This window comes from Hyla sarda, chromosome 2, assembly GCF_029499605.1.
Source record: "Hyla sarda isolate aHylSar1 chromosome 2, aHylSar1.hap1, whole genome shotgun sequence".
NCBI classification, from domain to species: Eukaryota; Metazoa; Chordata; class Amphibia; order Anura; family Hylidae; genus Hyla; species Hyla sarda.
The window spans coordinates 265,691,469-265,703,987 of record NC_079190.1 but is presented as its reverse complement, the minus strand read 5'-3'; the positions used below and the strand labels follow the sequence as shown (position 1 = coordinate 265,703,987).

The following is a 12,519-nucleotide window of genomic DNA, read 5'->3' as shown; positions in this document are numbered from 1 at the left end:
GGCATTGGCCACAACTTGAGAATCCAAGGCCTTGTCAGCCTGGGCCTCTCAACTTCGCCAAGGCATTTTATCTGGCAGGTTCCCTTCATTTCAGCAATCCACATTCTGGGGGTGGACAAGTGGGAGGCGGACTTTGAGTCGCTCCTCGCCCGACCCCAGAGTGTGATCTCTCCACACGGAGGTGTTTGCCGCAATTTGCGAATGTTGGGGGACCCCGGACGTTGAACCTCTTTGCGTCCCGCCTAAACCGGCAGGTTCCCACCTTCATGGAAAAATCCTGCGATCCTCCGGCTCTGGCTGTGGATGCGTTGGTCGTTCCCTGGTCACAGTTCGCCCTCCCTTACATCTTCCCTCGACTTCCCCTCCTGCCCAGGGTAGTGGGTAAGCTCAAGGCAGGATGAGTCTCAGCGATACTGGTGACTCGGGATTGGCCCCGGCGCTCGTGGTTCGCCGACGTAGTTTGTCTCATGGCGGACATTCCCATGCGGCTCCCGGATCAGCCCGACCTTCTCTTTCAAGGTCTTCACTGCCGCTGCGTTTGATAGCGGCAGGTGAAACAGCGGTGCTGAGGTCTCACGGTTTCTCTCTCCGGGTCATTCACACCATGATTCGGGCGGATCAACTGTCCTCTGCCAGGACTTATCACAGGACCTGGCGTGCCTACTTTCGGTGGTGCGAGACCTGATCCCTGTCTCCCATTGTTTTTTCCTTGCCAAACCTGCTTTCCTTTCTGCAGTCGGGACTGGAAACGCATTTGACACTTGGTTCCCTCAAGGGGCAGGTGTCGGCGCTTTCCATTTTAGCTTCTGACCCTCATGTTAGCACATTCCTTCAGGGTGTGGCTCTCGAGGCTCCTCCTTACAGGTCTCCCATTCTGCCCTGGGACCTGAATTTGGTTCTAAGCACTTTGCAAGGCACCCCGTTTGAACTCCAAGAGATCAGTCTCCGCTTCATTTCTTGGAAGGTGTCTCTTCTCATTGCTCATTTCTCATCCGGCGGTTGTCAGAATTGGCAGCTCTCTCCCACCAACCCCCTTTCTTCACAGGGCTGTTCTTTGGCCGCTAGGTGGTCTCCTCTTTTCATCTGAACGAGGTTATCGTCCTTCCCTCCTTCTGCCCGGCTCCGTATCACCCTAAGGAACGTTCTCTCCACAACTTAGACACGCAGAGCTCTGACCACGTCCATCTCTTGGCCACCTCTTTTCGGCGCTCTGATTTGCTGTTCGTCATTCCGGAAGGCCGGCGCAAGGGGGCTTCTAAGGCAACCATATCCTGGTGGATCTGGTGTGCCATATCGGAGGCCTATCGTTCTAAAGGGAAGGTTCCTCCATTCCGGGTTATGGCGCACTCCACCCGCTCTGTTGTGGCCCCCTGGGTGGTCTTCAACAGGGCTTCGGCCCTGCAGGTGTGTAAGGCAGCCACTTGGTTGTCCGTGCACACGTTCACCAAGTTCTACCAGGTGCACACTCCGTGTCTGCTGATGCTGGTTTTGTCAAAGTGTTGCAGGCGGCAGTGGTGTTGCCATTTATATCCTGCCAGGAGGGGCCGAACTTTTTTTTTATTTTTATTTTTTAATATGCCTAGTTGGCAGCAAGATATACCCACGGTTCCGGTGTCCCCCACGGATCCTGTGTCCCCCAGTGGATCCTCCAAGAAAGAGCTTTTACGGTTAGTATAAAAAATCTTCTTTTAATCCTGAGCAGCCAAAATCAAAAAAGGTCTCTGCTATGGAAGTTTTATATGCTCTTTCTGCCAAAATTTATGCTAATTTAATCTTCAGGAATGGAGACACGCACATGGCATGAGATGTCTGGGAATCCCGAATACTGCTCATTTTGCCAACGTCACACAGATTGAGGATGCAGTTTCACGTAAGTGTTTTATTTCTTTTTTGTTTTCATGTAAAACTTTTTTAAAGGTGCAATCACACAGTCTAATTTAATAACGTTTCCTGTTGCGAGTTTGAGCCACAGGGGAATTTCTTCAGCAAATTACATTGACTATAATAGGGTCTGCTGCAGAAAACTAAGCATAACTCGATCTTCCAGCGGAAAACTCATCATTTAATTCACTGGTGTGAATTACCGTACCGTAGGGTAGGAACACACATTGCAGATACACTGCAGATATTCTACAGCAGAAAATGAGACAAAAGCAGAAGTAGATCCAACTGGAAGGGGGAAATATCAAGGAAGGTTTTATACAGGATCCAATTTGGCACGTTTTCTGTTGCAGAAAATTTACAGCGTATCTGCAATGTGTGGTCCTCCCTTTAGGGGCAGTTCACACATCCTTATTTTTGCTCCAGATTTTGTTGCCCATGGACTTTAATGGGTAGCCAAATCTGTAGCTGAAAATACGCACATGTGAATTGACCCTTAGGGTACATTCTTACGTGCATTATCTGCATCAAACTACGCAGAGATCTGCGCACATGTGAAATGCTATTTCATGCCAATTGTCCTAATAGACTTTGTCTTGAATCAATTCCAAAACGCACATAAATGTGACCCTGTTTTTTTAGTCATTAAAGGGGTACTCCACCCCTAAACATCTTATCCCCTATCCAAAGGATAGGGGATAAGATGTCAGATCGCAGGGGTCCTGCCGCTGGGGACCCCCGGGATCTCTGCTGCAGCACCCCACTGTATTTACTGCACAGAGCAAACTCTCCCCTCCCCTTGTGACGTCACAGCCCGCCCCCTTAATGCAAGTCTATGGGAGGGGGCATGATGGCCGCCACTCCCCCTCCCATATACTTGTATTGAGAGGGTGGGCAGTGACGTCACGAGGGGCGGGGCCGTGACGTCACGATGCTCCGGCCCCTGTATCGCCTGTTGTTACGCACAGAGTGAGTTTGCTCTGTGCAGTAATGACAGCGGGGTGCTGAAGCAGAGATCCCGGGAGTCCCCAGCGGCGGGACCCCCACCATCTGACATCTTATCCCCTATCCTTTGGATAGGGGATAAGATGTCTAGGGGCTGAGTAAAGGGGCTTTAAGTGTGACCTAATGGTCAGACACAGATGAATTTTTTTGGTACCTTTTTTTTATTTCACTTTTCATATACAAAGAAAAAGAATACAATTAAAACTTTAATAACATTATATTCCCCCTTCCCATCCATTTCAGTTTCTTACCAACTAAAATCTATAATTAGAACACAATATCTAGGTTACAATTTTTCCTACTTTTTATAGTAGTTTTAGTTCTACCTTAAAGGGGTATTCCAGGAAAAAACTTTTTTTTAAAATATCAACTGGCTCTATAAAGTTAAACAGATTTGTAAATGACTTCTATTAAAAATGAGCTTCTGAAGTTAAGGTTGTTCTTTTTTGTCTAAGTGCTCTCTGATGACACCTGTCTTGGGAAACGCCCAGTTTAGAAGAGGTTTGCTATGGGGATTTGCTTCTAAACTGGGCATTTCCCGAGACAGGTGTTATCAGAGAGCACTTAGACAGAAAAGAACAACCTTAACTTCAGAAGCTCATAAGTACTGAAAGGATTAAGATTTTTTTAATAGAAGTAATTTACAAATCTGTTTAACTTTCTGGAGCCAGTTGATATATAAAAAAAAGTTTTTTCCTGTAATACCCCTTTGTCTACATCCTCTATCAGCTTCACTTCCTGCCTCATTCCAGGAGGTACTTGTCGACTAATCTTTAACCCCTTACCGCTTAAAAAAAATCTAAAACTTTTTGTACAAAATCGATAATCTAAAATCGCCCTATTTTGACCACCTATAACTTTTTTTCATTTTTCCCTATATAGGGCGGTATGAGGGCTAATTTTTTGCACCGTCATCTGAACTTTTTATCGATACCATATTTGCATATATAAAACTTTTATATCATTTTTTTTTTATAAAATGTGACACAAAAGCAGCATTTTTGACAATTTTTTTGTAAATTTTTTTTACGTTTACGCCGTTCACCATACAGAATTAACATTATATTTTGATAGTTCGAACATTTACGCACGCGGAGATACCAAATATGTTTTTTTTTTTAAAACTTTATTTATAAATTTTCATATAACAAGAACAACAACAAGGTCCTCAATGTATGATGTATAAAACAAGGAATGAGAGACCACCAAAACAGTCATAATCATAATACACATATCATAATACACAAATCAGAGTGAGATACATCGTGCATATACGATTAGCTAATCCACGACCCTAATTGAGGTCGAACATCTGTCCGTCCACTGGGACAGAGTAGCTATACGGCTATTAGAAGCCCCACACCTCCTCGCTATCAATCCCTCCAACACGAGGTTACTATGCACCTCCGCCAGAATGGCAGGAAGACCCGGCACCCCAGTCGACTTCCACCTCCGAGCAATGTGAACCCTCACAACTGTCAGAATATGATATAAAACGATCATATAATGCGGGGGAACTTGTTCTAGGGACAGAAATAGTAGTGCACTCTCTGGGCCCCATGGGAAGGGGCAATCCACTAGGTTGTCCAATAACTTCTTAATTTCGGCCCAAAGAGGTGCAATTAACGGGCAAGTCCACCACACGTGTAGTAAGGTACCACTTTCTCGGTTACATCGCCAACATACTGGGGAGGTGGTAGGGTATATTTTAGCCAGACGAACCGGCGTGTAGTACCATCGGTATAGGAGCTTCCTAGAAGCTTCGAAATGATTAACACATTTAGAATATTTTTTGTGCAAGTCAAAGACAAAGCTCCACTGCTCAGCCGTGAATCTGCGTGCCAGGTCCTCCTCCCATCTGGACTTAAACGTACTGTCCACTTCCCCCTCTTCCTCAGTCAAAGCTACATAAGCAAGGGAGATACCCCTAGTAGAGGAGTCCCTGCACAGAAAATGACGTTCATACGCAGTACGAGGCCGAGAGCTATCCCAAGTGAGGGATCTCAAAAAATGTCTAAGCCTCAAATATTTGTAAAAGTCTTTCTGCGATATAGAAAATATGCGTAGAATATCAGTGAAAGGCATTAACCCATCAGCATCGCTAATCAATGCCACCGTGAGGATGCCCGCCTCTATCCAGGGCTTAAAATCTATATCTAGAATATAGTCTCCTATAGCAGCTAAAGGGATATCCTTCACTCTAGGTGGACAAAGACTTTTAATTCGCGCCACCTTACTCCACAACCTGATAGCAGCCGCAATAGTAGAGAAAGGAGAAGAGGGAGCAAAGGTAGGATTAAAGCGCAATGCCCAAAGAAAGTTATTAAAATTAGAGACATTGAGGACAGCAGCTTCAATATCTACCCACAGGGGGGGAGCGTCCTGCCACCACCATTTTTTAAGCTGATCGAGTAGAACAGCGTGATAGTACATTTTAAGGTTCGGCACCCCCATACCCCCCTCATGTACAGGGCGATACAGTATATTCGCACTAACCCTAGGATGCTTACCATCCCAAATAAATCGTAAGAGCATTCTCTGTAGTTGTGAGATGAAGGAGGCAGGTACTATCATCGGCAGGCATCTAAAAAAATATAAAATTTTAGGGAGCAGCATCATCTTAGCAGTGGCAACACGTCCCGCCCAAGAGACAGGGAGCTTGGAGAAGTGATCAATTTCTTTAGTAAGCAGGGACCTCATAACAGCAAAATTAGAAACAATTGTTTTATCAGGTAACGCAGTGAGGACTATGCCTAGGTAAGGAATTTGGTCAGTGACCCATTGGAAGGGATATTTAGCTTGTAGTACTCGCTGTTGCTCAGTGGGTATCTGCAATGGTAAGATACACGACTTTGTGGGGTTAATCTTATAAAAGCTAACTCGACTAAAGGCATCAATAATATCCATAACTGGACCTAAAGAGCTCAGGGGGTTGGAGAGACTAATGATAACATCGTCGGCGAACAAGCCAATCCTGTGGTCTACTTTACCTATTTGAATGCCCGCAATGTTTGGGGAGTCCCTGATGGATTGAGCAAGCGGCTCCATAACTAAGGTAAATATAAGGGGGGATAGTGGGCACCCCTGTCTGGTCCCATTGCTAAGTGAGAAACTATTAGAGAGGGTACCCATCGTGTAGATTCTAGCAGATGGGAGCGTATATAGTGCCATAATGGCGGATTCCAAAGAGAGGGGAAAACCAAACTTACGCAGCACACTCCGCAAATATCCCCAGTGCACTCGATCGAACGCCTTCTCCGCATCAAGGGATAGCAGGAGAGAAGGCGTCCGATCAGAATGCGCTTTTGTGATGATGTCGAGAAAGCGTCTCGTACCATCCACCGTTTGACGACCCTTGACGAAGCCAACCTGGTCCCTGTGAATTAGGTCCGGCAGAACCCTATTTAACCTGGCAGCAAGAGCCAGAGCATACAATTTAATATCACTATTTAGGAGAGAGATTGGTCTGTAATTTAGGGTAGAGTCCAATGGCTTACCAGGTTTAGGTATGGTAATGACCAGAGCATCCAACATCTCCTTAGGGGGCACACCGTTCTCCTTAATACGGTTAAAGGCTCTGGTCAAAAAAGGAGCTACAGAGGGGCCAAATCGCTTATAAAATTCATTTGTAATACCATCAGGGCCAGGTGACTTCGAGGGCTTAAGGGAACGCACACATTCAAGAATTTCTTCTGTGGAGAAGGGAGAGCAAAGATCAGATGCTTGGTCCGCAGACAGAGAGGGGAGGGACATAGAGGACAGAAAAGAAGAGATAACTGCTTCATCAGGCTGTGGGGTAGCAATGTCATGTTGAAGATTGTACAATTTACTATAAAAATCTGCAAAACAATTGGCTATACTTTGAGGGTCAGTGACTATAGAACCATCAGATTTAGTAAGGAAGGGGATTCTCCCCTTATCCTGACGTTTTTTAAGTTGTTTAGCCAGTATAGAGCCAGATCTATTACCCTGCCAATACCATGTCATTTTAAGCCTTCTCAGTGCTATCTCATAGCTGTGTAAGGAGAGGGAGTGTAGGGTAGCACCAACCTGAGAAATTTCTCCTACTAGTGATGGAGAGTACGAGATCTTATTACGCCTATGTAATTCCGCAAGGCGCTGTTGGAGTTCTAGTGTTTTGGTCTGGCGGAGCTTCCTGTCATAGGCAGTTTGGCTAATAAAGTGGCCCCTAATTGTAGCCTTAAACGCACACCAAAGCATGGGGTCTGTGACATCGCCAGTATCATTAATGCGGAAGTAGGCATCAACCGCCAACTTGGTCGCTTCAGAGTATTCAGGATTATGGAGTATTAGTGGGTTAAGTCTCCAAAGATAGGTCGGGCGAGCGCTATGCGATTCTTTAATGGTTACACTTATGGGGGAATGGTCCGACCATTCTATGGGCATAATTCGGGCCTCTGAAACCAATGATAGGAGAGAGTGGGAGGTAAGGGCGTAATCTATTCTGGTGTATATCTTATGTACATGAGAAAAGAAGGTGAAGTCCCTTTCCGTGGGGTGGGATATACGCCAAACATCATATAGGTCATTTTGGGACACACTAGTGAAGAAACCTGTGGGTTCTTTTTTCAAACTGGGCGAAGTAGAATCTACACTAGGCCACATGGTCATATTAAAATCTCCTAGCAGTAGGCAGTGTCCCTTTCTCAAGGACTCCAATTTGCGCAAGAATGCCCTGAGGAAGGTACACTGTTTCGCATTAGGCGCATATAAGGAGCCTAAGGTATATTGAACATTGTTTAGCAAGCACACAATAATTTACCAAATATGTTTATTAAAAAAAGTTTACGCTTTTTGAAGGTAAAATGGGAAAAACGGACAATTTTTATTTTTATTGGGGGAGGGGATTTTTCACTTTTTTACTTTTTATTTTTACATTTTTCTACTTTTTTTTTTTCTACACTTTTTATGGTTTTCTATACAGTCCATATAGAACCATGTCTTAACACCAATATCCCCTACCTCGTTACCCCCCCCCCCACCCCGCCCCCGACCCGTCCCCCACCCCTTCCTGCAAGCAATAATTAACCTAGGAGGCAGGGAGTTAGGAGGCCGGAACCAGCAATATTCCATCAAATGTTTTACCTAATACCCCCCCCCCCCTATATTTATACTTCTAAACATTAATCTTAACCCTTTAATTGACCTCTATCTCCAGCCCCCTAAATCCCCGCCCCTTCACTTAAAAATAATAATAATAATTTCCTATAACTCTCTCTCCTCAACTCCCCCTATAATATATCCTTCCATTCTCCCCATACTATTATACCATTCGATGCTACTCGGACAAGTAGGGGATATCCAATTTTTAACAATCAAGACGGGCATAGAATGACATTCTCATACATCTTAACCTCTTGGGGACAAAGGGTGTACAGGTACGCCCTTGCTCCCTGGTAGTTAAGTACCAAGGCGTACCTGTACGCCCGTGGAAATTTCTGTCCCCGCCGCGCGGGCACCAGACTGGGATGCCTGCTGAAATCATTCTGCAGGGATCCCATGCAAGTGCCTCGAGGGCACCTCAGACCCTCCCCCCATGTCGGCGATCGCAGTAAATCGACTTGCAGGATTCTGGGATGATCGGGTCTCTGATGACCCGATAGCCTGGAAAATAGGGATGATCGGAGCTGTCAGAGACTGCTCCGACCATCCTGAAGCATAGCAGTGAGGTGGCAGGGGTGCCACCTCCTCCTATCCCCTGCAATTAGCCGATCATTACTAATCGGCGAATCGCAGGGCAGTGGTCAAAGTTCATTTCCCCCGCTCTGCCCGTACCTGGATGTCGGGGCAGATCGGGGGAAGATGGCGGCGAGGTGCTGGGGCCGTGGATGCGGTGAGGACCGTCAGCAGTTACCTCCAATCACGCAGGAACCAGAGACCGGCGGCAGGCAAGTGGTGCGGCGGTGGTGTCAGATGCTGCAGTGAAGATCGCCGTTGGCTGTCTGGGCATGCTGGGAGTTGTAGTTTTGCAACATCTGAATGGCCACAGTTTGGAGACCACTGTGCAGTGGTCTCCAAATGGTGTCCTTCCAGATGTTGCAAAACTACAACTCTCAGCATGCCCAGACAGTCCAGGCATACTGGGAGTTGTAATTCTGTAACATCTGGCCCTTCAGATGTTGCAGAACTACAACTCCCAGCATGCCTGGACAGTTTGCTGGGAGTTGTAGTTTTGCAACATCTGGAAGGGCACAGTTTGGAGACCACTATACAGTGGTCTCCAAACTGTAGCGCTCCAGATGTCAATTCGAAGCATGCCGAGACTGTCCAGGCATGCTGGGAGTTGTAGTTTTGCAACAGTTGGAGGCACACGGGTTGGGAAACATTGAGATAGGAAACAGACAGTGGTGCAGGAACACTGCGGTAGTCTGTTACCTAACTCAGTGTTTCCCAATACCAACCAGTGTGCCTCCAGCTGTTGCATAACTACAACTCCCAGCATGCATGGCCTGTCAGTGCATGCTGGGAGTTGTAGTTTTTAAACCTACAGGGTACATTCACACAGTCGGAGGTGTGTAGTAAGTTTCCCACTTCAAGTTTGAGATGCGGCAAATTTTCTGCTGCAGCAGGAAACTCGCTGTAAACCCCCGCCCATGTGAATGTACCCTAAAAACACTGCACTACACTTACACATAATAAAGAGTAAAACACTACATATACACTACACCCTTACACTGTGCCCCCCAAAATAAAAATAAGGAAATGAAATGTCTTGTACGTCAGTTTTTCCAAAACGGAGCCTCCAGCTGTTGCACAATAACACCTCACAGTATTGGACAGCCAGTGGCTGTCCAGGGATGTTGGGAGTTTTGCAACAGCTGGAGGCACCCGGTTTGGGGAAAACATGGCGCTCTCTCACTTTGGAGTCCTGTTGTATTTCAAGGCAACAATTTAGGGCCACATGTGGGGTATCTCCGAACTCGGGAGAAATTGCGCTACAAATACAAATTTGGTGGCTTTTTCTCCTTTTACCCTTTATGAAAAGGTAAAGTTGGGGTCTACACCAGCATATTATTGTAATTTTTTTTTTTTTTTTTTACACTAACATGCTGGTGTTGCCCCATACTTTTCATTTTCATGATAGGTAAAAGGAAAAAAGTCCCCCAAAATTTGTAACACACTTTCTCCCATAGACTTGTATTGAGGGGGCGGGCCGTGACGTCACAAGGGTGCGGTGCCGTGATGTCACGATGCTTCGGCCCCTATATCGCTGGTCATTATGCACAGAGCGAGTTTGCTCTGTGCAGTAATGATAGCGGGCACTGCAGCGGAGATCCCAGTGGTCCCCAGTGACGGGACCCCCACGATATGACATCTTATCCCCTATCCTTTGCATAGGGGATAAGATGCTAGGGGTGGAATACCCCTTTAAGGGGAAAATTAGCTTTGTCTTCAAGGGGATAATTTCATTTTCTTGTGTTTAACCCCGTATCATCTCCCAGAACTGCCATCCTAGGGGAAAACTCCATACTTACACCAGTAATTTCTCCAATTTTACTAAATATTACTTTACAATATTCAACAGTCTCAGGACAACTTCAAAATATATGTAAATGTCCTGCTTTTGCTTTTTTGCACCTATTACATTTACTATCCTTCCTTAATCCTATTTTCTCTAAAAAAAAAAATAAATTAATAAAAAAGCGTATAGGAAAGTTATAAAATATTAAATGTTATCATCTTGTGGTTCATATTAGGTGATACATAATAATCTTCATTATTGCGTCCCACCCTTCCTCTTCTATATCACCAATCTCCTCTTGTCGTTGTTGGGTACTTCTATGCACTAATTTGTTCTTATGTAACTTACCTATGGCTGTATAAACATATGAAATATGTTTTTTTGTTTAAATTACCACTCATAATTTTATTCAAAATTCCTGGATACACCACCTGTATAGTCCCCTTTACTAATAAACTCCATGAAGGTGCTTCTTATACTGTTATATTCAAACCAACCGCCCTCCTTTAAGTTGAATTCTTCTTTCAATATTATCCAATTCTTGAATTTACCCTTTTCCCAAACATCTTTTATTCTAACACAACCTTTATTTTTAAACATTTTACTTTTCCATAATTTATTCATCTCTGATATATTTCTATTACCCAACACCAGTGCCACATCCAATACCCCTTTTACATTAATCTCTTTCCTAAACATTCTCCATGTTTTAACCAGTTTTTTAACAATCATAATTTTCCTCCACTTCTCCTCCTCCAACTTCCCGGACTCCAACAATTGGAAAATATCCAAAAATTTCCCATCAAAATTAGACAGCAAGAATTAAAAAAAAGCTAATTTCTTCCACTCAATGAAAAAATAATTCTGCCCCGCCAGAAAGTACCTAAATACATCCGGGAACGTTATTCCACCCTTACCTTTAATCTTACATAGGTACTTCAACATGATTCTTACTCTGTTCCTGCCCTCAAATAAATGAGATAAATATTGAGAATTTCCTGAACAGTTTAGTCTCACACCAAGAAGGGGCTGATCCGAATACATACAAGATCTTTGGCAACATTGCTGATTTAATCAGTTATTATGTCTGCTTTAGATAGATTTAAATAATTCCATATATTTGCTTTCTTTTCCATTTCATTTCATCTCTTTTGACAGGTATATCCCCACGAATTTTAACTTTTCTCCTTTTTTTTTAATCACTTTTATTCCAAATGTCTGTCCTAGATCTTCTTCTCCTAGCAGCATAATGACTGGCTTTGACTAATTAAGCATTAGTCCAGAGAAACTTCCATATCTACTTATTATTCCTTTACTCTTGATAAAGATCTTTTGGGGTCCTCTAAGAATATCATCTGCATACAATGTAATTTTGTCCTCCCTCTTCCCCACTCCAAATCCCGTTATCAAAGGGTCATCTCATAATACTAGCCAATGGCTCTATGACAATTGCAAATAGCAGGGGAGAGAGGGGACAACCTTGTCTTGTTCCTCTAAACAACTTGAAACCTCTTGATTTCCTACCATCTATAAGTATCCTCGCTGTGGCTCCTGAATAAATCAATTTTATCAATTCTCCCCCATCCCATATTTTGCCAAAATTCCCCAATGGAAATCCCACTCCAACCTGTCAAATGTTTTGACTGCATCAAGAGACGGGGGGGGTCCCACTCCATCCTATCACCTAACTGTATGTTCGTACTCACTCTATAATTGTTTTTCCTTTGTTGTTCTTCCAGGTATAAACCCACATTGATCCCTATTTATTACCTTCAGGATAATTGATTGTATTCTATTGTAATATCAGTGTTTAACAATGAAATAGATCTGTATGATTCTATTTCCTTCTCTGGTTTTAACAACAATATTATATTCGCCTCACACATTCCCCCCCCCCCCCCCCCCCCCAATCTCCTTTAGGCAGCAGCAGGGCTCCCCTGAAGACATCAGCAGCTGCACACAGCTCCTCCACCGGCTGCTCCACTGCGCTGCCCCATTCTTCCGTCCTCCCGGTCCGCATCATGGCATCCTATGGAGAAGCATGTGACATATACGTCACTCCGCTTCCTCCGTAGCGTGGCGCAGGGGAGGAGGCGGAGTGACGCGTGTGTCTCATGCTCCTCCATGGAACACTATGAAGCGGACAGGAG

General features: G+C 44.6%; 1 protein-coding gene across 2 annotated transcripts in view; it reads left to right on the top strand.

Moving 5' to 3' along the window:
- SF3A3 (splicing factor 3a subunit 3) overlaps window positions 1–12,519 on the top strand; it is an 84,478-nt gene that overhangs the window by 70,689 nt on the left and 1,270 nt on the right. For both annotated transcript variants that reach the window (XM_056557118.1, XM_056557117.1), the window contains exon 15: window positions 1,780–1,870. In XM_056557118.1, the coding sequence (XP_056413093.1) occupies window positions 1,780–1,870 (91 nt within the window). The remainder of the gene's footprint in view (window positions 1–1,779; window positions 1,871–12,519) is intronic.